The sequence below is a fragment of the Lagenorhynchus albirostris genome, chromosome 11, assembly GCF_949774975.1.
Source record: "Lagenorhynchus albirostris chromosome 11, mLagAlb1.1, whole genome shotgun sequence".
NCBI classification, from domain to species: Eukaryota; Metazoa; Chordata; class Mammalia; order Artiodactyla; family Delphinidae; genus Lagenorhynchus; species Lagenorhynchus albirostris.
The window spans coordinates 65,961,870-65,988,633 of NC_083105.1; the positions used below are offsets into that span (position 1 = coordinate 65,961,870).

Genomic DNA, 26,764 nt, shown 5'->3' on the forward strand with positions numbered 1-26,764 from the left:
GCCACCAGGCAAGTCCAGAAGACTTTTTTTTTTTCAGGAGTGATATTTAAACAGACCTAAGTGATGCTACCCAAACATAGAGACAAGGAGATTTCCAGGTGGAAGAAACAGCAAGTACAGTGCCCTGAAAAGGGAATAACTTAAGAGTATTTCAGGGACAAAAAGAAAATCATTGTGGCTAATACATAGTGAAAAGGAACAGTATAAATCAACTGTACTCCAATAAAAAATAATTTTAAAAGAAGATAGAATGATGCAACAAAAAAAAAGAAAAGAAAAGAAAAGGAAAAGAGTGGCAGGAGACAAGGCTGAGGAGGTAGGCAAGGGCACAACCAGGTAAGGCCATGGTGAGTGAGGAATATGGACTTCATTCTGGTTGCAATTAGAAACCACTGAGGGCTTTCACAATTTATTCTTTTAAGCAAGGGATTTCATTTACGTTCTGAGAAGATCTTACTTTCTGCCAGGTGGAGAGCAGACAATGAACACCAAGAACGGAAGCCCAGAGATGAGTTAGGCTGTGGCGTTTGCAGTGATCCAGGAGAGAGGCGATGGCCGCTTGGACTAGGATCCGAGTAGTGGAGATGGCAAGATTCTGAATATATTTGGAGGCAGAACCCTCAAGACTTGCTGATGGATTGGGTATTTGAGGAAAAGGAGGGCTCCCTCATGAATGGTAGCATTATACTTCTAAATTGTAAAGAATTAGGAGAGGAACAGTTTTGCCAGGGAAGTCAAGAGTTCTGCTTTGGGCTTCCCTTTGGGTGCAGTGGTTGAGAGTCTGCCTGCCGATGCAGGGGACACGGGTTCGTGCCCCGGTCCAGGAAGGTCCCACATGCCGTGGAGCGGCTGGGCCCGTGAGCCATGGCCGCTGAGCCTGTGCGTCCGGAGCCTGTGCTCCGCAACGGGAGAGGCCACAGCAGTGAGAGGCCCGCGTACCGCAAAAAAAAAAAAAAAGAGTTCTGCTTTGACCAGTAAGGAATGAGATAGATGCTGTTTAGACATATTAGATAATATGCTTTCTACTGTGTACTCCTACATTTATTCATTCAACAAAAATGTATTACCAGGTACTGTTCTAGGTACTGGAGCTAACAGTGATCAAAGCAGATTAAACCTCTGCCTTCATGGAACTTATATTCTAGTGAGGGAGACCAACAGTAAACAGATAAATAAATATAATTCAGGTAGTGGTAGGTACTTAAATAGGTACTTCAGTGTATTTCATTCATGCAAATACTCAAAAAGTACCTTCTTTTTACGAGTGACTAGGTCAGTTGTGATCAGCCAGATTCTACCCTAAAAGATATTAACAGAAAATGTCGTACATAGACAACACGAAAAGAAGTGGCACAAAAAGATACTTACAAAGCACCACGTTCAAAGTATTGAATAGAATGAGATCAGTTGCAAATGGGAGCATCAAATAAAGAGAAATTAATGAAAGGTCTGGCATTTAAGGTGGGCCTCAAAGGAAAGATAAGAGTTTAGATACATGGTGATAGCAGGGAAGAGGAGGTATGAAGAATATTCCAAGCGGTGGGTAAAGTTTGAATGGGATATGGGAAATGGTTCGAGAACAGTGGCAAACGCACAGGGTAGAAGAAGGGGAATGTATTAGTTATCAATGGCCGAGTAATAAACTACTGCAAAACTTAGTGGCATAAAACAACAAACATTTATTATCACTTATTTCTGTGGGTCAGGAATCCAGGCTGGGCTTAGCTGGGTCCTCTCACTAACGTATTAGCTGGGACTGCAGTCATCTCAAGGTTCAGCTGGCCATGACCAGCTTCAATGCTTACTCTTGTGACTCTTGGCAGGCCTCCCTGGGCTGTTGCCAGAGACGTTAGTTCCTTGCCCTGTGGGCATCTCTGTAGGACAGTTCACAAGATGGCAGCTGGTTTCCCTCAAAGCAAATGAGGGAGAGAGCAAGAGAGAACAAGACGGAAGCCAGAGACTTTTTGTAACCTAATCTTAGAAGTAACATACCATCACTTTTGCTGAATAGAAGCACATCAGTAGGTCCAACCCATATTCAAGGAAAGGGGATTACAAATGAGTATGAATATCAGGTGAGGTGCATTGAGCTTCATCTCAGAAGCTGCCTACCACAAGGAACAGTGGGGGATTAGGATGGAAATATAGGCTAGTGCCACTTCAAGGGAAGCCACGAAAGCCAACCTGAGAATGAAACTACTCGGCTGGACATGAAGGGTAGAGACAAGCAAATATAATGTGGGAGCCCACTTCGGGCAAACTGAAATGCTGGATAGAATTTTGAGGACCATCCTGAAGACGATCTTGTTCAACCACAGGTTGGGAAAGAGCTAGAGCCCCCAGAAACAGACCCACTCTATTTTATTAGGTGATAATGGTCAAATAATTCTACAGAAGAGAGCTATCTACCCTCCCTAAAAACTTCTACCGACCTATCTTGACAATGCAGTGCATTCCTGAAAATCCAGAGTTGGCAACTAGTATTTGTGATTATTTTCCTGTCTTAGGATAGGTTTACTCTTAGTAGCTTTCAAAATTCTTTGATCCCAGCCCACAGTAAGAAATAGATTTTACTTCATAACTCAGAATATATACATATTTGTACATAATCCAAATTAGTTTTATAGAATAGTACTAGCATTACTATATATGGCATACTGATATTTTAAATTCTATTTTGTTCTATTGAATTAAAGAAAAAAAAAAGCGTGTAGTAATCCACTGAATTCATCACTGTCCTTTCCTGGGTCCCATTCTGCAGGTCTGAAAGACACTGTTCTGCTAAAACATTTGCTTAGGAATAGAGCAAAGTCATAGCACTTCTGACCAACAAGAATTTGGCGGTATAATTTCCTAGAAATTGGGTCAGGGTACTGTGTCCCATGCACTCTAGCCCAGGGCATAAGGGCAAAAACTCAAGCACATCAGGCCTCACTTGGAAGCCACTTGAGTAACCAGATATGCCTCAAGTGGCCTCTGAAAACATGAATCAAATTTGCAAACGAAAAATCAATGTTACAATACCTCCCCCTCTTTTTTGTCATTTACTGTTCAGGTTCTTGTCATAGAGAAGTCAGAACAGGATTACAGGCCTCCCCCCAACACACACGCACACACCCCCTCAATTTTACAGGTTTCCTTAAGCCTGCACTGCAATCCAAACCACCAAAACATCCAATGGACAAGAGAACTAGTCTGAGAGTAGGATTTGCCAACCATAACCACCTCTGACTATGCAGGGGACTAACCTGGATGAAGAACTGATTTAAGATCTTTTGATTTTCATCAGTTGAAACCTGATAGAAAGGAACTTCCAGCGAGTCCTCTCTAACCCACTACTAAGATTGCTTTCCAGACAAGAGTTGATCGGTGTTATTAGGGAATGTGCGTGGAAGAAAGGTAAGTTTTTTCAGCCCCAAATGTGTATCAAGTGCCAAACTTGCCCTGGGGAGCTCACAGTCTCCCTGGTAAGACTACAAACTTGAACAATTTTGAGTACACGACAGCATAGGTTTTAAAAAGTCCTCGCTCGCCACATGGGTTAGAAAACAGTCCCTGCAATAAGAGGGGTGACGAGGGAGGCTTTCCTGAGGCTCAGTGACTAAGCCTTGAGTGATGGTGAGAAGCTGGGCACTAAAGCAAGCAAGAGTATTGTTTAGGTGAGACTGGTCTGACCAGTCGAAGGGGTGGGGGAAGAAAGCAGTATAAAGGGGAAATCGGGTCCCCCCACGTCAATCATGAACACTGGTGCAGGCCGAGGGCACCCGCAGCCTCACGTGCCACGGAAATAGACAGTTGTACAGATTTCCTCAGGAAAACATTGAAAGCAAAAATTGTGATCACACCCAACCCTGCCCAATCTCTCCCACGTCCTCAAAAGGAAGAGAGCAGTAAGTCAGATCGTTTGTTTATTCATTCATTCAACCAACAATTCTCTCTCCTAAGAGGCCTTTGTTTCCAGCCTTTCCGGCAGCACCGAGTATTCCACAGCGAAGGGGCCCCCTAGTTGCCTGGCTCAGCAAGACCACATCAACACTGGAAGGGGAGGACCAGCATTCCAACCGAGGCAGCGCCTATGTAAATACAAGGAGAGAGAGGCGAGGAGAGCTCTCCAATTGGGGTGGGGTGGTGGGATGACTGCAATATGTTTGCGAAGGGAAAGTGGGACTCCTACACTTCATCGGAAGAGCGAAGCCCCCAACCAAGGACCCCTTTCAAGGAGTCTGGCTTATTGGGCAGGACGTAGCTTTACCCTTAATAGGGTTTTCCGTGTCCGTATAGAAAGGATCTCCCGAAATGGAGCTGCCAACCGACCTAATCAGGCTAGTTTTGAAGAGTGAAAGCAGGTCTAGGAGGAGAAGAAAGAACGAGAACAGAAACCTACCATGGAGACAACGTTGCTGCGTTGGCCCAACTTTGCTAGAGAAAACCCCCCATGTAAATCACAAAAATAACCGGCAGGAAAGGATTGGGTGGGTGAGATGTGTCCCCAAAAAGCCTCAAGGAGAAAGCAAAGCCTGCTGGAAACTCGGACAAAAGGGTATTTGAAGGAGAAGGTTCCTGAAAGACAACCGCATGTCTTGGGCACCAGTCCGGGCTGAAAGGGACAGACCGGGGGAAGCACGGGGGGCGTCTTTCCAAGGCTGACCAGGAGACAGCAGAGCGGGGTTGGCCCGGGAGGAGGGGGGCGCCAGCGGGCGGGTCTAGGCGGCCCGAGTCAGCCGCGGGGGACGGACGCGGGTGGGGCGGGGTGGGGCCTTGCGGGCCCGGGCGGGCGGGGGGCGGAGCCCAGGTGGTGTTGATACACAAAGAGCAGGCACCCGGCGGCTGGGGCCCCGCCCACTGACGCGTCCTCCAAGGCGGCCGCTATAACCCGCCGCTCGCGCCGCTGGCTCCAGAGCCGCGCGAGGCTGCCGAGCTGGAGCGCTTTTCCTGCAGAACCGCCAGCTGCCCGACCACGCGTTCCCGCACACTCGCTCCTTTCCCTTCAGACGGCGGACGCCGGACGATTGGAGCGGCAACTTGCCATTTCCTTGTTTAGTTAAAATTGCTTTCCTGCCTCTAGTTGGATTTTCCGTTTTGTTTTTCTTTTTTTTACAATTTTTGTTTGAGAAAAACTCACCGAAGGCGTTTGCGTGTTGTTTCCGGGATACAGGAGTCGAGCCTACCGAGGTAATGCGCGCGGGGGCGTCTGCAAAGGGCTCGGGGCCCGGGCGGGAGTGGGGGAGGGGCGTCCGGGAGGGGCCGCGGCGGGAAGGCAGCTGCCGCGCTCGTTTACTCCTGGGGAGGGCTTTTTCGGTGTGCTAGCCAGCCTTCGATCCCGGTCCGCACCGAGGTCGCGGCCCTCCTCCGGGCGAGGGAGGGGCGCGGGGGCCGCGTGCCCGCCCGGAGCGGAGCCGCATCCTCCTGTTAGGGGGAGGGGAGCCAGCCGGGCCCCGAGGCTCCGTTGCGACAAGTCTTGTGACTGAATTGAATTAATAAAAATAATTACATAAACGGGTCTTGGAATTTGGGGGCGACGGGAGTGGGTTCGGGCTTTTAGTGTAGCGGAGGCCAGGATTGGGGAAGACAAGCGGGAACGTTTGACAATCGGCGATCGATATTGCATCAGTTTCCTTTTCGGGCAGAGGAGGGGCCGGCCGGGCGAAGCGCTCGCTAGCCAAATGCCTGTGGACTGGTGTGCTCGAGGGCACGGGCGTGCGCGTGTAAACAAACCCTTGACGCCTCTGCGCGCCCTCTGCTCCCTTTCTCGGGAGAGGACTCATGTTCGCCCTTTCCGCCCCCTTCGAGTCTGTCTGCTGCTGAGGCATTTCGCCATCTGGGGGCTCCAGGTGTGAAAGGACGAATTACGCGGCATTGCTATTGTAAATGTTAGAAAGGGGGAGCTGTGCGCCTGGGCTACATGCAGTGCACACCTAGCCAATGCCTGGGTGGGATGTTTGCCCTGCGTGCCTGTGCACGACCTAGGAGGCTGCGGGAAAAGCAAAACAGAGCCCCCGCACCCCTCCCGTGAAACTTGAGAGAATGGAGAGGGAGAAACACTAAATTCCGTTGGAGAGGGTCATCGGGGTCCGGGGGGGGCGTGGGCCTCCGCAGGCGCAGCGCTGCAGGGGGACCATCTTTGTTCTCCGCGGCTCCGCGGTCTGTACTTTTCCGCCCCTCGGCGCGCGCCCCCGCCCTTCGCGCTCGGCTGGTACTTTTCCACTCGCCTGGCCGGGGATGAATCAGCCTAGCAGCGCCGCCCGGCGGCGTCACGTGACCAGGGCGGGCTCTGCAGTCCTGACGCGCCGCCTCTACCTTCACAGGCAGCCGCGCGGGCCAGTGCATCTCCAAGGACAAAAGGAGCCGAGCGTTACTCGCTGCGCCTGATTCCTCCTGCCGACCAGCATGAAGAAAGCCGAAATGGGAAGGTTCAGTATTTCCCCAGATGAGGACAGCAGCAGCTACAGTTCCAACAGTGACTTCAACTACTCCTACCCCACCAAACAAGCTGCTCTGAAAAGGTGGGAGAAGTTGTGTGCTTTTTAAAAAACGGCCTGTGTGCATCGGAGGTTCTTTACCTGGAACTCTTCTTCTGTTGCTTTAAATTACTGTAGCGTTTGGAGAGAGCGTGTAATCTCTGGAAGATTATCCGGTGGTTGCCATGACATGGTTTCGTGTGAAAGTCGACTACTACTTAATACGCATTTAAGTAAAGATGTGTGACAGCTAAACGCGGGGACCGTTTTCTGTTGAAGCATTCCTTTGTATATTTCAATCCAATTTAGGATTTTTTTTTCTTTTTTTGTAGCCATTATGCAGATGTAGATCCTGAAAACCAGAACTTTTTACTTGAGTCGAATTTGGGGAAGAAGAAGTATGAAACAGACTTTGTAAGTTAAAAATAATTTATGTTTCTGTGGCTTTATGGAGTAAAAGAATAGTTTTACTCTTAGATTTCAAATCTAACTTGCCCAAAGCTGGTTTTCTCCATTTAATTATTGTTATATGTTTGGTTATCGTTTTCCCTCTATGTAGCATCCAGGTACTACTTCCTTTGGAATGTCAGTATTTAATCTGAGCAATGCGATTGTGGGCAGTGGAATCCTTGGGCTTTCTTATGCCATGGCTAATACTGGAATTGCTCTTTTTATGTAAGTATGTGTAAGTAGTGAGTCTGCCATGCAGGGCAGTAAATATGATGATACAACATATATTTTGGCTCCAGAGACTGAATTTACAGTTGAAGTAGTTGGCTTAAAAATCATTTGCTTAAAAGTTAAAATATGAGAAATCTGAAAATCTCTTTATTCTGCTACGTAACTGCATGATATCAAAAAAGCCAATTAGGTAGGAAAAATTAGGACAACTCTTAAAACCGATAATTAAACCAAAAAGTCTTTAAAGTCAAAGGGGATAGTTACAGTTGAATAGGGCTTGAATATTTAAAAAGAACTGTTGATAAATCCAGGGTAGAATTTTTATTCTGGCAAACTCTGAAGCAAGAAATATTAAAAAGCATGGTATCCTTCAAGTCAGTTTGGTAAATTGACAGCCTCCCCAAGGACCTGTGGCTCCTTTTGTACATAAAGCAAACAACTTTTTTTTTTTTTAATATATAGGGTGTGGTGGTATTTGTCTAACCTAGAACATGTTTTTAAGAAAAGTGAGTCATAATTTTCTGGACCCTGAAAAGCAACCCATATGTGATTTTTAAATTTATTTTTTGTTTTCTTTTTAATATTTATCTCTTCCAGGTCTATGTGATTGCCACAGCAAAAGATGAATATTTTAATAAGTACCTGCTTTGAATTCCCTTTTTTTCCCCCTAGTTGTCCAGTTAGAATTAGTTACTCCTGTGCTTTCCAGCGTAAATACCTAGAATAGAATTTTGGAGCTGTAGAAGACTTTAGAACAGCAGTTTTTTAACCATTTTGGGGGGGGTCACTGACCTTTGGAGAATGTAAAAGTATGGAGCTTATTCCCAGGAAAAAACAAGCATAAAAGAAAAATACATGTGAAGTTTAGTATGCGTTTTCAGTGATGTTTGTATCATAGCAACTAAGATTGGGCTTCTGTGGGCTCCTGGCTAAGGAACTTTCAGTGGAAGATAGTGTGATTTACTATCAGGCAAAGAAACCACATATGCACGTAGCATGGAATTGTCTCTTTGCTACAGATATGTTTTAGTTAACTGACTGGTGCCTTCTACTCAAGTTATTTTTTTCTAGCAGAATAGAATGTTCATGAAAAGAAAAGCAGACCTTCGCAAAGCTCTGCTTCGTGGTGAAATTCCACGCTGAAGTTAAGCATGGCTTTGAGCTTTGGAAGCTAGGATTCACTCAGCTTGCTTCATGAGCATGAGGCTTTTTGACATCTAAGACCAAGAGCCAGGAATTTTTGTAGAAAGGACCCTAGAGTTTCAAAGTTTTTAGTGGGGTACTTGAATGGCATCATTGTTAAATATTTGAAACCCTTCCTAACTCTTAATATAAAAACTGGAGGCAGTTTTTAAATGCTCCCAGTGTGGTTATGGTGCAGAATTTACATGAGATAACATGGCACCTTTGTTTCGTAAGAGAAAGCAAAATTCTGATATGTTACCCTTGCACTTTTGAAATTATTTATACTCTAATAGGGTCTGTATGTTTGATGATGAACCATTTAATAAATGGTTAAATAATATTAAGAGTGCTAAAGTGAGTTTTTAAATCCATCAGTATTTTACAACGTATATTTGGAGGTATAGACGTGAATGGTTCAAAAGCCACATAGCTGCTATCATCTGGTTAAACAACTCTTGTAGCTTACCCTTTAAAGTAGACTCAACTTGAGGTTGAAAGTGACCTCAAGGGTTATGAAGTCTGTTCATTCCTCATTGTCCTTTCTGTGTAAAAGAAAGGACTGAATTTGTCAGCACACTTTGAACATTGTCTTTGATTAAGCCATGCTTTGTCCAGTTAGAGATGAGGCTGATTGTGTCATTTCCACTGCAGATTAGACCCCATGAAACTTGGGGCATTAGAATGGCAGCTTAATGCTACCACCTATGTTTAACTAAGAGACATCAGTTTCTTTGCCAGTACCATATAAGGTACTGTATTCAGTTTGCCAGTAAAGAATTTGGAAAATGTGACTGTCTTCTTGTTTGCAGAGTTTTCTATGAGTTTCCCTGATTTTGATTTGTTGTTGTTCCTTTTAATAAAAAGAAATTTATATTCTTCTTGGCTTGCGTGGGGGGAAGAAAGTAAAGCTGGAATGAGAGAGGACGTGTGCCCTAAAGGAAAACGTAGTGACTTAGTAGAGAACTTTTAGTTCCTCTCTATTCTTTTTTTTTTTTCCTCCTGTTCCATCCAAGCGAAAGTACTGAGGGAGGAGACAGCCCAGTCGGACTGATAGCCTGCTTGTTCTAGCGCAGGCATTGTTTAACTGACAATACTGGGCCTGTCTTCCATACCATGGTGTGCAATGTAGTATATGGTTCCAGTAGTTACTTCTCTGATTTGTGCCCATTTGTTTGTAAAGCTGTGCCTGACACTTAACATGTCAGTATCTTTCCCTCCACTTCCTTTATGGTCCCATTCCTTTGCTTATCTACGTGGTCCAAGTAGTCTCAAGACCTTTCCTGAATCTGTCTCATTTGTATTTCACAAGTAACTGGCAGGTGTTAAAACCATTTTATAGATAAAAGGAACTATACAATGCAGAGAAGTGGCAAGTACACAGCTAATTATCATGGTGCCAAAATCAAAATATAAGTCTTGTAACTCTACCACTGAAAAGTTAGGTTTTCCAGTGTCTCCCAGCACCTTTGGTTCAGTGGGTGAACCCTGTTCTTAACCAGTACTGTAGAGTTATTACCTGAGACATGACGCAGGCATGTTTAGTGCCAGGTAAGAGAACTTGTTGACACTCTAGTCAGGAGAGTGAACACCTGTCCTTGGGGGCATTCTGTCTAGTACACAAAATATTAGGACAAGTTCCATATTTAATGTTTAAATAAAGCCAAAAAGAATTGTTTTTAAATATAGACGTGCTTATTTATAACCCTGTGCCTTTTTCCTTCTCTCATCAGAATCCTGTTGACATTTGTGTCAATATTTTCCCTGTATTCTGTTCATCTCCTTTTGAAGACTGCCAATGAAGGAGGTATGGTGGCATTTTTGATATTTCTAAAACAGTTATGCCTGTCATGATTTTCTTCCTCTTATAAAATACTTGCTTCATGCTTCTGTGTTCCTTAAATTACAGGGTCTTTATTATATGAACAACTGGGACATAAAGCATTTGGAATGGTTGGAAAGCTTGCAGCTTCTGGATCCATTACAATGCAGAACATTGGAGGTAAGAATTTTTAAAGGACGGTTTGGGTAGACTTTTTTGCTCTTTATGTAGCGGAGAGTGGTGACACGTTACTTTTGGTGTCACATGCCACATTTTGCACTTGTAATGGTATAATTTTGTTTTCCTCCAGCTATGTCAAGCTACCTCTTCATAGTGAAATATGAGTTACCTTTGGTGATCCAGGCATTAATGAACATTGAAGATACAACTGGGTAGGTGCTAAGTAAGGTTACGCCTAAGAAACAATTACAGTCTAAAATGGTTAGATACATTTTTATCAAAGTTGGATACAAAATGATTATCAGTAAATTATTTTTTGTAAATGCTCCTGTTGAAACTGACCAAGAAGTCCTGCCAGAAACTGATTTGAAACTTTGAGAATGAAAGGCCAAAGACACTAGTTATAGGACAAGTTATACTAGTTCTATAACTCTGAATAACAAATTTCTAACCTGCGTGTGAAAACAGGTTTTCTGGAACTACTTCCCTTTTCTCTTTATATTTACTGTCCCAAGAAATTATAGTTGAATAACTCATACCCCAACCTAAGTTAGGATTAACATTTTGAATTACATTAAAAATCAATTCCTGTCTGATTTTTGTGAATTTGAAATTTCATATATTTAAAGTGCAGCATACCAGAAAATGTATGGCTATGCTGTACAAACCTTGTCCTTCTAGCGAAGTTATTCATCCGAGTGGACTAACAGGTTTTTATCTAAAGTACACATGAGGAGGGATAATGTACTTCACAGCTTACATGCAGCTCATTATCTCAAAATAGGTTTGGTTATCTCTGTGACATTTGAAATTTAGTTTAGTAAGCTGATCTTTAAATATTAGTTTTCTGTGTGGGGGGGTCTTTATTGCTGAAGTGAGCAGAGTACAATTGACAGGGCAATTAGAATTTGAAAATAAGTGATTTTAAATGGTGTAGTTGATTACCTAAAAAGGAAAAGGCATTGCTAGAATGCTTAGGAGAGATGCATAACATTTTCTCTTGAGTTCAGAAGGGATCTTTTTACTGTTGGAGTCAAGGTGGGTCAAGGTGTCACAACATACTCTTGGCAACCTGGAATAAGTTCTTGTTTTAGGGGACTGGGTTTTGTTGTTTTGTTTTTGCCTATGTATTTTATCGAAGCGTGAGAAATTCCTTGTTGAAATGTTTAGTAAGTACATTTGCTAACAAATGTCTGAAAGAAACTTGTTATAAAATTTCCTTGTTTCCAGCATCAAAAAAAGTGAGCTAAAGCCATGATGAAGTTGGCACACAGTTTTCTAAAAATGCTTAAAGATAAGATTACTGGCTTAACAATGCCACTTTGTTCCCTACAATAGTGTCAAGCCTTTAAGAAGCATTTTATGTTATGAATCAGCTGGCAGCCTTCCCAGAGCAAACAGTGGGACAAAAGTTACACTGTTTGAGATCCCATCTCTAACCTGAGTGAATATTCATTGAGCGCTCAAAGTTAGAAATCTATTCTGTCTATGTGGGCTTTTTGAATAAGCGATACTCTTTCCAAACCTGTCTTTTTTTAAAGTATAAAACGGGTCTTGTGAAAAGAAATGTATGTTATTCTGAGTATATTTGTGGCTGGTTGTGACCTTGTTTTTCTTTTCTTTAATTCAGATTGTGGTATCTGAACGGTGACTATTTGGTTCTGTTGGTCTCACTGGTGCTCATTCTTCCCTTGTCACTGCTGAGGAATTTAGGTGAGCACACCCATCTCTAAAGAAAATTGAAATGAGCCTCACCAGCTGGTTGGCTTCCTTTTCATAGAAATTAATAAGAGCTGAAGAGCCCCGAAAACATACCTTTGTGAATTTCAGCATTCAGAACTTGTAGGTCTTTGAAAAATTCTAGCAGGATGGTTACCAAAGGGCCCAAATATTCTGTTGACATTTACAACATCTTGTGCTTTATAAAAATAAAAAAGGATAGTTGTTATTGATTTAGTTATTAACAAGTATTTTTAAGTTATTCTACATCTTACTGTATAAGAATTAGAAATTTGATGTGTCCACACTGAAGTCTTGCAAGCAGAATTGAGTTATATTTGCCCTAAACCTGTTTTAGTAAATGAATACCAATTTTTTTTTCTCCTTATAGGATATTTGGGGTACACCAGTGGCCTTTCCCTGTTGTGTATGATGTTCTTTCTGATTGTGGTAGGTATAATTTTTCTTTAAAGCTAGAGATTCTTTTTCTAAGCCCTGTCACATTATTCAGTCTAACAAATGCAAAATAATGTATTTTCAGGTGGTTTGCAAGAAATTTCAGATTTCTTGTCCTGCAGAAGTTGCTTTTCTTATTAATGAAACCGTAAACAGCACCTTAGCACAGCCAACAGCTTTTGTACCTGATGTGGCTTTTAATATGACTGAAGGTGATTCTTGCCAACCACATTATTTTATCTTCAACTCACAGGTAACTATAATCTTTGTGTCCTCAGAGGAAGATTTTAGGGAAGAAAACAGGGAAAATACCCACTAGAAATTTTAAAACACTCCCAAGGTAAAGGAAGATCAGGTAATAGCTGCCCTTTAGGAAACATGATTAGCTCATTATTGAGGACTGAGAAGAAAGTGTTGGTTTGTAGCTTAAAATAGATTGAGAGATGAAATGATCATCTGATGTTCATAACTGATACATTTGGAAATGGAGGATATCGATCACACTTAGTGAAAAAATTAGAAGAGTGGGAGCTAATTATGCCAGAAAACATCATTTTAGGCTTTGATTCTAAGATTAATAAATATAAATACAAGCTGCAGAACTGTGATAACATGAGTTTGTTATATCAGGATATTAAGAAAGTGTTTACGTTTTTTGCAGACTGTCTATGCTGTGCCAATTCTGACCTTTTCATTTGTCTGTCATCCTGCTGTTCTTCCCATTTATGAAGAGCTTAAAGGGTGAGTGCTTTTTACCTACTTTTATATACATTTATTGGAAAAACTAGAAAATTTTTCAATTACTGCTATAACTGCTGCTAAAGTATGCATCTGTATTTTCCTTTGAATTTGCATAGCCGCAGCCGTAGAAGAATGATGAACGTGTCCAAGATTTCATTTTTTGCCATGTTTCTCATGTACCTGCTTGCTGCCCTCTTTGGATACCTGACGTTTTATGGTAAATAATGTCTAGTTTACAAAAAGGATAGTTAACGAAATGGAATTGATACTTTTATATGTATACTTCTGTCACTTTAAAAACTCGGTCTGTTTTGGTATATTTCATATTTGTGATGAACGATTGAATTTAGAGCTTAGAATTTCCTGCAGCGTATATTGAGTCAGTGACTTCTAGAATCCACGTTCCCAAATCTACCATTAGCCATTCGAGGGCATTTTTTACGTGATGTGCTTGCATTTAGGTTCAGCCTGACTCTCCTCTCCCACCCGCTTCAGATTAATACAGCGCGCACACACACACACACACACACACACACACACTGTAAGCCAGACCATGGGATTTAGCTATTTAGCTCCTGTTGTTTTTAATGGGGGTCATGTGGCTAAATCTCTCCTTGGTATTTAGGAACTTTTTTTCAATGTTATTTTAATTGCATTAACCCCAATTCAAATTAATCTTATTAACCTCTTAGTTTGTGGTCGTTTTGTGAGTAGCTAATAACTTTGGTGCAGATTTTCCCGTTAAGTTAGATTTTCTAACTAATCTCCAAAGAGGACAGCACACTTGAAGCTTTTTTTTTCTTGGCCTTTCTCTGTAGAACACGTCGAGTCAGAATTGCTTCATACCTACTCTTCCGTCATGGGAGCTGATGTTCTGCTTCTCGTCGTCCGTTTGGCTGTGTTGGTGGCTGTCACCCTGACAGTACCTGTAGTTATTTTCCCAGTAAGTAACCTTTCAGTAGGAATGAATTGTGAAACATGAAGATTTGTGTGATTTCTATGTTTTGGGAGAAGGGAAGCACTGCTACAGCAGTATCGAGTTGATGTGGGTTTTTGAAGGTTTTTTTTTTTTTTTAATGTTTCATACATCTTTAAAACATATCCTGGGACATTTTTTTCCATAATTGAAGACACAGTGATCTTTCTAGTGTTCAGATATTTAGAAAACAGCAATTGAGGAGGGGTACAATTTTAGTATTTAAATAGTTGCTAGTTGATATATATATCCTGTTGTTTGGGGTTTGTTTTTTTCATTAATAAAATCTGCAGTTTTTATTTATCCACTTATTTTTGCAGATCCGGAGTTCCATAACTCACTTGCTGTGTGCAACCAAAGATTTCAGTTGGTGGCGTCATAGTATCATTACAATGTCTATCTTGGCATTTACCAATTTACTTGTCATCTTTGTACCAACTATTAGGGATATCTTTGGTTTCATTGGTAAGTTTTAGGAAGTATCAAAGTTGCTTGAAATATCAGGGATTTTAATGTTTATAAAATGAATAACAAGTGATTCTTAAGAACTGGTAAATGTTCTTTTACAGGTGCATCTGCAGCTGCTATGTTAATTTTTATTCTTCCATCTGCCTTTTATATCAAGTTAGTGAAGAAAGAACCTATGAAGTCTGTACAAAAGATTGGGGTGAGTGAGAGATTATGACTGGAGAAATAATAATAATCTAATGCCAGAAGTTCCTCAACTGATTTTAACTTTAGTCTCCTAAATGTCGTTTATTGTAGTTTCATTTTAAGTTTCTAGTAAACAAATATGTCTGTAACTGTGTACTTCACAGATGGAAGATTGGGAGAGGACGTGAGAGATGGTTTGCCATCTAATATGTATGCTTAAGTCATTAGATATTTATTAGATATTTTAGAAATAGGAATAGAGATAGAGTGTAAAGTAAAGATAATACAGACTCAACTTTCAACGTTGTTTAACCAGTATTTGTTGGACTGCCTACTGTGTGACCAGCACTTAAATGGGCCTGGAGTATATAAAAGAGAAATAATGGGGTATTTAGTCAAATGAGACTAACCATTTTCAAAGCAAAGCTTGGGGGTTAGGGAGGGGGCTGCTATTACACTTTAAAGTATAATAACGACTGATTTTACAAAGAATATGGTATGTTAACCACAAATGATCCTGGTGGGGATATTTAGGAGAAAGACTGCATTTCAGTCCTTATTCGCCACTACTATTGTAGTCTGAGTAAACTACTAGAATTGTTTGTGAACCAACAACTATCATCTTATTTCACGTAAATTATGTAGTGCAGTAACTGAAGGGGGTAGGATTAGGAGTAGACCTACTCATGTCTCTTAGAAAAACCTCCAGCTTCGACTCAGGCTGCATTTTTAAGATGACTTGGATTTGATTTTGTAAGTTAAATTTTTTTCCTTCTAAAAAATGTAAAAATCCCAGTCCAGTTCTATTATATGAAATAATTTATTTAGCAAAGAAAATTGTTTACCCTTTCATTTCATACAAAGGAATGAAAAGGGAAAGTTTGAGAAGGTTTCAAAGATACAGTTACTTAGTACTCTATAGATAACCCCTTAATCACTCACTTAAGACAGTTTAACTATCTTTAGCAAGGTAAAACTGTAGCTCTGTGAAGTATTATGGACATGCTTTTAGTAATTATAAGCCCATTTTTAAAAGTAGAAAGAGGGGGCTTCCCTGGTGGCGCAATGGTTGAGAGTCTGCCTGCCGATGCAGGGGACGTGGGTTCGTGCCCCGGTCCGGGAGGATCCCACATGCCACGGAGCAGCTGGGCCCGTGAGCCATGGTCGCTGAGCCTGCGCGTCCGGAGCCTGTGCTCTGCAACGGGAGAGGCCACAACAGTGAGACACCCGTGTACCGCAAAAAAAAAAAAAAAAAGGAATATTTAGCATATGTTTTGTTGCTTGCTGATCCGTTTTCTCTGTGTGCTCATTGCAGGCTCTGTTCTTCCTGTTAAGTGGCGTAGTGGTGATGACCGGAAGCATGACCTTGATTGTGTTGGATTGGGTCCACAATGCCTCTGGAGGTGGCCATTAACCAGCAGCACCACTAAAACTCGATAGTCCATTTGATGCCAGTGTTGAGTCAACTCTCAGCTACTATGAAATTTCACCTAATTTTTCAGTTTCACTTCCTTTTGAAGTGCAGATTCCTCGCTGGTTCTTCTGAGTGCAGAATAAGTGAACTCTTTGTTTGTTTTGTTTTGTTTTTAAAGAAACTATTCTGTATGATAGAAATGGATATTGACAACAAAACCACGAGTCTCGGGTTAAGGGAAGTGACAATTTTATTCCATTCCAGAGAATGGACGAACTCTTAACTTTAATCAAGCCACATGTTTGGCTGTGTCATTGTTTAACTTGGATATTTTATGATTTTACTTGAATGTGCCTAATGGAACCATTCGATGTGAGAAACAATTCTTCTTAATTTACAGCAAAGTATTGAAATAACCATTGGGAAAAATACTATTATTTTTTTGTACCAAAAATATTTAAAGACCTCAGAAGCACTATTCTTTAAAAATTGCTTTTTTTGAACTTTATTCAAAAGCAGTTGTCAGTGAATTCTGTTAAAAAAATAATTCATTGTTATTTAAAAACAAATACTAGTATTATGAAATGATTTGCCTTTTTGTAGGCATACTAAGCCAAATACTTTTTTTACCCAAAATAATTTTTAGAGAAAATGATGTAATGAAACATTGTACCATGAATAGGAGCATAGTTTTTATTTCCATTCAGACTTCACCATGAAAGGATAATTGGTTGATTGTGGCTATACCAAATCAGATGAACTCTCTCATCATCACCTTTCTTCTCTGTCCCCAAATAATTTGGTTCATTTAGACTGAAGTATTTATGGCTTCAATCTATTAGAATGGAAGATAATGCAGATATTTCTATGGGAAATAAAATAACTAATTTTGAGGTACCAAATAGTGCAATTGGGTAAAACAGGGTTTATTCAGTTGCATCTGCCTCCAGAGTTGTGTTAACAGCTCTGGGGTTTTTTTTGGGCCAGCCCTTTTTTGGCATTGCTTCCAGCAGTGGAAAATGGGCATTTGATGGCTGTAGGCCAAAACTATTCTACCCAGAGAGTACAACTTTTCAAAATGCTCATCTGCTCCTGGAAGTGTGAATTACTTGACAATGTATGGTTTAGTTGTGTTCATGTTTTGTCTACAGTAGAGGTCTAATCCATAGGTTACACCAATATTTGGTACAATATAAGTTCTCTTCGTATAGGCCACTGGGTTTCTCATGCAGTAAGCTTTTTAAAAAACTCATGTGCACTGGCTTGTCATCTCATTCTTGTACAACATAGAATTACTTGTTTACATCCAACAAATGGTTAGCTAGGGAAAACAGTGCAACCTGAGTGTAACTATTGGTCCGACTGCATGACCACCCTTCCTGTTTTAATCCCAGTTAGAAGTGAAAAAATTATTTGGCTTTAAGAGCACATTTATTGTACGTCATGGTGTATGGTGAATATATTATTAAATAATGTGGTACTTTGCTCATCAGGCATAATGTCTAAAATCTAATATACATAATTCCATTAGTGGTTGGGGGAAGCAAATAATGGAATCATTCATTGGTCACCTGGCTATAAGGTTGTTCTCTTGAACTAAACATTTCTAGTTTTAGGCAAGGGCCAGAAATGTGGCAGACATGATTTTTGTTATGCATTCTTGTATTATATGTGACTAAATTACAGACAAGATGCGTCTGTAATCAAAGACCCTTGTGGAACTGGAAGACGTCTTGTAGTGCTACATTGGGTGAAACCAATGGTCCGTTTTTGTTTGTTTCTACGAAAATTAAAGTGGGGACCATCTCGAAAGGCAGTGAGAAGACAGATTCTACAGCACTGCTTTCATTCAGTTGGGCTCTTGGCACTCCATTCGACTCCAGAACCTCACCTCTAGCTCAGACCAAGAATTGGCACTTCTGGTTGGATTCCTGGAAAGAATTGCTCGTTGTGTATCTTAAGACTTGACCAGGGAATACCAAGTAAAGAGTTGTTCTCTACAGTTTACATCCTTTCTTATGGGAGAAAATACCATGGCAACCAGGAAGAAATGAAAAAAAGAAATTCTTCTCACGGCAAATCGATGTGGGAGGCTCCTCCAATCTCCTGGCTGTTTGAGGTTCAAAATCAACTGCCACGGGTAAATTCCATTGCATGATTTTCTTGGAGCTATCTCGTCTACCTGGAGGTTCCTAAACAGTGAATTCCCAGTAATGAGCAGTCTTCAGTATTAAAACCACTGTCGTGTCACCTCATTTTGCATTACTGTCTTCCGTGGATGTTTCAGTTATAACTGTAATGTTATTTATAGAACAGCATTAATCCATTAAAGCTAACCTATTTTTCAATATTTATGATAATCTTATGTACATACATTGTCTGTCCATATGTATTTGTAAATAGGTTGTATATAATGTCAGGTTTGGGTCTTGGGTTCAAATGTATATATTCCTATAAGTTTCTTAACTGCATTTTGATGAATTCACATTATGTATCTATAAGAATGGTCCCAAAAGTACCTGTACAGAGATTTCAATAAACAAATTGTGTAAACACTAAAAATTTAAAATACTGTGTAAATTGTATTTGCAATAAACAGACTGGCTGAACATCACATTTTTTTCATGAAAACTTGGTGCAAGTTCAGATCTCTTATTTAAATTTTAAATAAGGTCTAAATTTTCAAAATGCAGTAGTTAACAAAATGATCTAGTGTAATAAAATCAAATATGATCTAGTGTGATTTAAGACCTTTGAGAACCTGGGTGTGTTAAGCTTTCTGTATATAATGTAAATACCCCCACTGTACTGTTAGAGGCCAACAATTCCAGTATGACTTGTTGGCAAAGAGTGCTACACCGTTTCAATGAAACATCCTATGTTTGTTTTAACTGAACTAAAATAAATACATGCTTAATCCTGAGTAGCGGTGTTTTATTTAAAGTAATGATAAGTCGTGTCTGGTGTGTTTTGTAAGCACAGCAACCTAGCACTTAGTAGGGTTCCATATAATGTTAGTGATCATAATGAAGAGAATGGTCAGGAAGTTTAAGTTGCTTTTAAGTTCCTAATGATGATAACCAAGTGTGAGGAGGAATGAAAAAAATGCTTAGCATCTGGAAGACCCAGGCTTGGGCCTGCTCTAAGCAGTTCATCAAAATCACATCTGGGGAGCTTTCTTAAAATGCAGCTTTCTGGGGACTTCCCTGGCGGTCCAGTGGTTAACACTCTATGCTTCCACTGCAGGGAACACGAGTTTGATCCCCGGTTGTGGAAATAAGATCCCGCGTGCTGCTGGGCTCGGCCAAAGAAAAAAAAAAGGCAGTTTTCGGGAGCACGTGTGTATGTAGTCTGATTCCATAGGTTTGGAGAGCACCTTTTCTCCCAGAAAGCTACTCAAGTGATTTCTGATGCACAAATAAAGTAAGAAACAGGCCTGGGAAGAAGTTGGGTGAGTTCAGCCTTTGTGGAGTAGTCCCAGCAAAGGAGAGGAAGTGCTATGGCTGGAGAGGAATCAGACCAGCTGAGGGTTACCTGAGAGATGGACACTTGGGAGGAAGGTTACTAAGATACACAGGGTAGCTCAGGTATGGCCTGCTGGTAGTCTTAAAAACTTAGGGCTTAAAAAGTGAAATATCAAAGCTGAAACAGAGAGGAAGTTAGAACAGGTGTGCTGGGGAGTGGTTCCAAAGGCAAGGGAACCTTAGTGCAAGAAATTTATATCCATTTACTAACAATGTTCGAAAGGGAAAGAATTATTTGTGACTAGAAATTACAGCAGTTTGCAACAAATCTCAAGAACAAGAGACTAGTAGAGTTTTTAGTCATTCATCTGAGAAGCTTTAATTGAACACCTGTGTGGCCATGGGAACGAGGCTGGGGTAATGTGTCAGACTCAGGTTTTCACAGAATCCATACAGTTCTCAGTTAAGCCATTTTTTAAAAAATACTGAAGTGAACCCAGGATGCCAAGTTATTGATCTGAAATTTAAAATACATATTTGGCGGATGGGTCCCTTGGGATAAAAATTCAGTCCTACAACCAGAGAGCCAGATATTTCCAGTAAGCCTGAGGAATAGCCGAGGAACATCTCGGAAGAACCAGGGCTGATTCTCAACTTGGAAGTGCTCTTACCTAGAGAATTGGCTTAGTTACGTTTCTGGTAACAAAGTAAAGAAGATCCACTTAAATTAGCTTCAGCAAAAATGGTGGCCGAGGGAGAGAGCTTAGGAGGAGACTGGGGTACCTCAGAAAATTAGAAGTTAGATAAACAGGCTAGATTTATCCTAGAGACCTCAGTGACAGGTGTGGAGACTTCACTATGGGGCTCTACAGTTAGATTCCGAGCACTTTCTTCAGCCAGCCTCTCGAGATAAACATTGGCTAATGATGGGTCCTGCTCTCTAGTCAGGTGGGCAGGTGATAACAGCACGCCACGGCTGTGAGACCCACCCCTAAGGTTGGGAAAATAGTTCTCACAGGAAGAGTCCTGTATCCTGGGAAACACCTCAGTTCCAGGCAAACTGGGATGGTTGGTCTAATAAAACAGCCCAGAGGTACTGATAAACTGTTTCTTTGGATTTCCTTTTTCCAATATAACTGTCAAATGAATAAATATGCCCTTCACAGCATAGTTTTGGTGAGGCTCAAAATTTCAGCAAAAATGTACTAAATGCTTGCAAAATAAATACAGCTAGTACCATGAAATCAAACACTCAGACTTCAAAGGTAAAGTTCAGTCGTCTTTAACAAGAGGGCTCCAACCGGAAGGCTTTCTTGCCTAGCCTATGATCTACCTCCAGGTACCAGAAGCCATCTTTAACCTCTACCACATATAAGTGAGTCTGTGGCTGTGACATCCTTTTCCAAATCCCAGCCAAATTTGGTAGTCCCCCCACGCAGGGTGAGGGAAACATTAACACAGCAAGCCTGATTGCTCACTACTTATGTCTTCGAGGGAATCATGAGTGACCGCTGGCCAGCTCCTGGGAATGCTGCCCTCAGAATGTTCGTTATGTGAGTGACTGACGATTTTGTTATATACACTTGAAGCAACGTATCATCCTCTACTGGCTTTTCAGGTTGCTTTACCAACACCAAGATTGCTGATGTGCACCTGATTTCATCGTTGCCAAGTCTGGTTGCAGAGCAGAATAGGCCTATGGGACCAGGAGTACCGCCCCCCTCCGCCTCCTGCCCCCTGGCCTATAAAAGCCATGGACCTTGAGGCACATTGGGGCTTCCCCGGGGCAAGGACATTCCGCACACGTCCCTATAGTCCAGTGCTGGGAAAAGAGCATTCTTGTGTGGCCTCGGACAAGGAAGGTCTTGGAAGCCCGTGACAAACCTCTCTGGACCCCCCTGTTGCATATTTTTTCCTGTTGCTTTTGTTCTGTATCCTTTGTTGTAATAAACCTTAGCATTGACTATTAACTGCTATCGAGCCCTTCTGGTGAATCACCAAATGAAACACTTACGGCGTCTTTTCTCTCTACATCATCAGTTGTCAAACCTCATCAGCATCTCTTGCCTTCTCCAGGAAGAACCTATTCACAATGAAAGCCCCAAAGCAAGTTTTACTAAATATTACCTGGGGTGTGGGGTGTTGGAGGGTTAGACAGTAAAGGGACTTTTGACACTGCACATGCCACCATGTGCAACTTCAGAAAATCCCATTTGACATATTTTTCCCCCAAGTCGGCCTGGCTGTGCTGTGAACTAGAGATTTTCTCTGTCTGCCCTTCCTCCCACACCTATTCTCAGCCTGTCCTCTATTCTCATGAGTAGTTCAGCTCTGTCCTCAAATCTGCCAGTTCATCTCAGAGGAACAAAAGTTTGGAGTCATCAGGACCCACCCTCCTGAGATAGCAGTTTACTGGTCATATCTTTTTATTTCCAGTCTGCTTTTGAAGATCTCACTTCTGCTCCCTCCCTTCCTAAATGACTTACCTTAGTATTCTTTCTAACCACGTACATTATTTTCCCTGAATGGAGTTCTGGTAAGTTTAACTCTTTCATCTGATTATTTTTTAAAACTACATGACATAGAGCCCAACCTGTAAAGTAGATAAGAGCAAAGCTGGGCTGGTTGAAACAGTCAGAGGTGAGGTGTGGAGCCTAAGTGCTCTGCCTCCCAACCTCTTTGCGCCTGCTTCATCCCTCCATAATGATCCACAAGACGAAGCCTTAACCTAGGGCTTTATGCAACGGGGTTCGAAAAACATGACTGTAAATTCTTTCAGGAGTATGAGACCCCAAGATAATAGGAATCCTGCCAGCCTGAAGCTCAGCTGCTGAGTCCCCTCTTTCTCTCCTTATTGCCAGGATGGTGGCCTTGGCTTCCTGTCTACAACTCAATCGTCTTTGTCTCAGTACAATCCGAGAGCCTCAAGATGGACACGAAGTTCACACAGAGTTCCAGTCTCCTTGACTGTGAATGTGTTGCTGAGGAGACCCTCAAGTCCTTCCAGGTATATCTAAGGTGGAGCAGGTGAAGAAATCAAAGTGGAAACGAGACACAATGTCAACTAATCCATTTCCTGTCCCCTACTCAAGAATGATGCCATCGCCAAGAATTGCTTTCAGGTTGCCGAAATTGTAGTCTCTCTAAATAGGTAGGGTAAGAAACCTTAAAAAAAATGTTGACCTTTGGTTACATCTAGTTCTGGAGGTCTTTCATTTTAAAAGGACAAGATATCATAAACCAATCTTCTGAACCATCTGTTTCTCAGAGATTTGGGGAATTATTCCTAGGTCCTAAGTGTATAACGTTAAGCTTCCAAAGTTATATACATGCTTCCTGAAAGTGTGGCAAAATCCCACATCGACATAGTTTTTAAGAGTGAGGTGTCTGGTCTAAATAAGCAATAAAATACCCAAATATATTGAAGATGCCACTTTAAGGATACAACTCTAGCAAGCAGCCGTTTAGTTTTCTTGAGGGGAAGGGCACACCTTAAGTTTTGGTAAATGATGCATTTTCTTCCAGTGTCTCCAATCTACTGTAACCTATCATGGAATCGTGGTGTGTTCCAAGCCGAAACCAAGCTATATTTCTTTTAAATTTCCTTTCATTTTCTTTGTATGTTGCCTTGAAAGTGACTCAAAGTCTCAAGAGATGTGGAACTCATGGTTCACAACACTTCTGCTCCAGATAGAGGGATTGTATTTTTAAACTGATCCCTAAATAGAAAGATCCAAAGAAGGAAATATGTGAAATATGAAAATCTCTTCTCAAAATGCATGAGAGCCTCATAAATTTGAAAATGTTCTTCCCTCATAAACTGTTCCAAAAAGAAATATTTAGTACTTACCCCCTGCATTGGAGGCAATGAAGCAAGCAAGAGACCGCTCTATCTTGCTCGTGGGGGAGAAGCTAGTGAAACAAGACTCTTTCTTCACACACACACACACACACACACACACACACACACACTACACACAAGCAATAATACCTACAAGGCCAGCACAGACTTCACTGCGGTACTTATTGAAGAAGAGTTAATAATCAACGATGCCAGGAGTTGCTCCATACTGGTTGTCACTATGCCACAGTTCATGGAAAGCTCTCCTGGTCTAGGTGGAAAAGCATGACCTTGTAGCTGTGCAAAGTTGGGTTCAAGATCTGATTTACCATTACTAGCTGTGTGATGTCCAACAAGTTCCTTAACCTGCCCATGCCTCATCTGGCTAACCTTTTAATAGAATTTAGCATAACTCCCATCAGGTAGTGCTTAGCACACGCCAGGTACTGTGCTGAGTGTAGTCACTAGAGGCGGTCCTGAGGGAGATGAGCCAAAAGCCTTATCCACAGCGGCAACCTTCAAGTCCAGGACTTCTGGGCAATGTACAGTGGTCTCTTCATTGGGGCTGATGCCCTGTTATGTCTACATTAGGTCTGGATGTGATTCTTCTTGCTCCAAGTCTTATGAACCAAAAAGATAAGTTATCAGCCCTCAATATACTATGCACTGAGGGTCAGAGGCAGGATAAATGAGCTAAATACTCCTGGAAGTCCAGGTCTGTAGCAATTCTAAAATACTGCTGGGCCGGGCTTCCCTGGTGGCGTAGTGGTTGAGAGTCCACCTGCCGATGCAGGGGACGTGAGTTCGTGCCCCGGTCCAGGAAGATTCCACATGCCGCCGGAGCGGCTGGGCCCGTGAGCCATGGCCGCTGAGCCTGCGCGTCCGGAGCCTGTGCTCCGCAACGGGAGAGGCCACAGCAGTGAGAGGCCCGTGTACCGCAAATAAAATAAAATAAAATAAAATACTGTTGGGCCAACCTGAGGAGGGCTTCCTACCCTGGGATGGGATAAGTTATTTAATTAGGTTCCAGTTCTGCCCCAACAGTCCTTGAATGAACCCTCCTTAAGATTCTCCCTTTTATGATAACCTATTTAGCCGTATCAGAAGTGGAAATGAGTGAATAGCTCTTCCTTAGGTGTGAGGCAGTTTTTCCAGCCCATTTTCTACTCAGAGAAGTTTAGGCCCAAGGGTTGTTTTAAATCCTGAGTAGTCAATTTCTCTTCTCTAGGCTAGTGGTCCCTTTAGCATTTGAACTCACTCGAAAAATTTAGTCCTATTCTCGTCTGATTCCAGTCAATTTCATATGCCAATAGCCATGCCCACAGTTCTTTGTGAGATATACTTCCTTTTTAAATTCGAGCTTATTTTGAGATAAAATTAATATATCATACAATTCACCCATTTAAAGTATAAGAGCCAATGGTTTTTAGTATCTTCACAGAGTTATGCAAACTTTGCCAGTACTTACAAAACGTTTTCATCATCTCAGAAAGAAACCCCACACCCATTAGCAGTCATTCCCGATTTCCCCAACCTTCTCCCACCCCAGCTCACTCTACTCCCAGCAAGAGGCAAAAATATACTTTCTGTCTCTATGAATTTGCCCATTCTGGACATTTCGTATAAACTGGATCATATAATATACGGTCCTTTGTGCCTGGCTTCTTTTACTTAGCATAATATTTCCAAGGTTCATCCACATTGTAGCACGTATCTGCACTTAATTTCCTTTTATTGATGAATAGTATTTCACTGTATGGATATACAGTATTTTATTTATCCATCAAGCAATAGACATTTGAATTGTTTCCACGTTCTTTCTATTATGTATAATGCTGCCATAAACATTTATGTACAAGTTTTTGAAAGGACATAAGTTTTCATTTCTCTTTACGCATACATCTTGAATTTTCTACATGTCTTTGCTTTATTGCCTCTCTCTCTATCTCTGTCTCTTTCTGTCTCAATTGCAATTACCGTGGGCCTATCTTTGGTGAGAAAGACACACCTTAATTCATTCACCCTATTTGGTTGGAAAAGACACACCTTAATTCATTCACCCTATCTTGTCCAACTGAAAAGATACAGCAGGTGTCACCTTAACCCATACAAATTTTAACAGTATACCTTATGGTTGTATCTTGCTTTGATCCTTGCTCCAGGGCTATTTTAATCAGACTTTGTTATCAGAGCATTGCTCAATGCTACTTTTTACTGTTTGTGGATCAGAAGTGGTTGCATTTTGCAACCCTATTAATTCCCAAATTTGTAGACACTCTCTATTCCCTTTCCTGCTCGCAAACTGGCCAATTGTCTTCTGAGCTCATCTATTTCTTATAATACCTTGCCAAACATAGTCATTAACAACCAACACAGGCTATAAACATTCTATTTTCCAACCTCTTCTTCTAAGGCTACAAATTATTAAGGACTTGATGTGCCCACCAAGTTACCTCAGATGACAATTTTATCAAATGTTTTGCCACTGCATTATGTGGATATACATCCATTCATCCTCCAATAATAGTTTTCTGCCACCTGCTACCAGCCCCTAAGCCAATACCCCAAACCAAACCCCCAGAATCTCAGCAGCTTAATTTACAAAATTTAGTTCTTGCTTATGCTACATGCTCAGTGCAGCTCACCAAGGCAATGAGAAAGCAAAAATAGCTTGGACAGTAAAAATCTGTCCTACCATTCATCAGATTGGAATAAAAGACACAGATAAAGCCAGCTGCATAAGTTAACAGGAAACAATATTTCCCCCAAGGACACACAGCAGCTGTAAAGTGTCATAACAATCCCCTTCGTTAAGTGACTACCACTTTCTTCCTCGCTGAGAAACTGTTCTCTAAAATCGGAGACTATCAGAAATGTAAGTAATTTGATTTAAATTGTTGTTTGAAAAGATATCAGTAAGAGAGGAACAACCTACTCTTGCTGGGCCGAGTGGTGGGGGGGTTGTCTAAGTTACTCTGATGCAGAGAGCCATCTGGATTTACAGCCCAGATGCAGAGTTTCAGATAAGGGGTTTCTGCACACAGTGTCCCACATCTACCTTAGCTTTCTTTTTTCCAGGAAACAAGACCCTGGGTCTACTCTGCAGTCTGAGTGTGATGTTGACCACTTTACACTGCCTTACTTTGCTTGGAGCCTATCAAAACACTGATTTATTT

The 26,764-nt window shown here is 41.5% G+C and overlaps 1 protein-coding gene across 3 annotated transcripts; it reads left to right on the forward strand.

The window, feature by feature from the left end:
• Window positions 1–4,874: 4,874 nt before the first annotated feature.
• On the forward strand, window positions 4,875–19,206 carry SLC38A2 (solute carrier family 38 member 2). Of its 3 annotated transcripts, XM_060166455.1 has the most exons (16): window positions 4,885–5,172; window positions 6,306–6,503; window positions 6,791–6,872; window positions 7,018–7,133; window positions 10,055–10,128; window positions 10,231–10,323; window positions 10,454–10,535; window positions 11,954–12,036; window positions 12,434–12,492; window positions 12,584–12,751; window positions 13,160–13,239; window positions 13,356–13,456; window positions 14,058–14,182; window positions 14,536–14,680; window positions 14,785–14,882; window positions 16,185–19,206. In XM_060166455.1, exons 2-16 carry the CDS (start codon window positions 6,388–6,390, stop codon window positions 16,281–16,283), a joined length of 1,521 nt encoding a protein of 506 aa, XP_060022438.1. In that variant the 5' UTR covers window positions 4,885–5,172; window positions 6,306–6,387; the 3' UTR covers window positions 16,284–19,206. The 3 variants fall into 3 exon arrangements, 2 of the variants coding, with proteins under 2 accessions (XP_060022438.1, XP_060022439.1); XR_009543526.1 differs by lacking the exon at window positions 14,536–14,680 and having other exon boundaries at window positions 4,875–5,172; XM_060166456.1 differs by lacking the exons at window positions 4,885–5,172; window positions 7,018–7,133 and having other exon boundaries at window positions 6,364–6,503.
• The last annotated feature ends 7,558 nt before the right edge of the window (window positions 19,207–26,764 follow it).

Bases quoted from the DNA above. Each gene is read 5' to 3' on its own strand.
- SLC38A2 (XM_060166455.1), top strand. From the start codon at position 6,388: ATGAAGAAAGCCGAAATGGGAAGGTTCAGTATTTCCCCAGATGAGGAC. The intron at 12,752-13,159 runs GTAACTATAATC...CGTTTTTTGCAG, and splicing joins ATTTTATCTTCAACTCACAG to ACTGTCTATGCTGTGCCAAT. The intron at 13,240-13,355 runs GTGAGTGCTTTT...GAATTTGCATAG, and splicing joins ATTTATGAAGAGCTTAAAGG to CCGCAGCCGTAGAAGAATGA.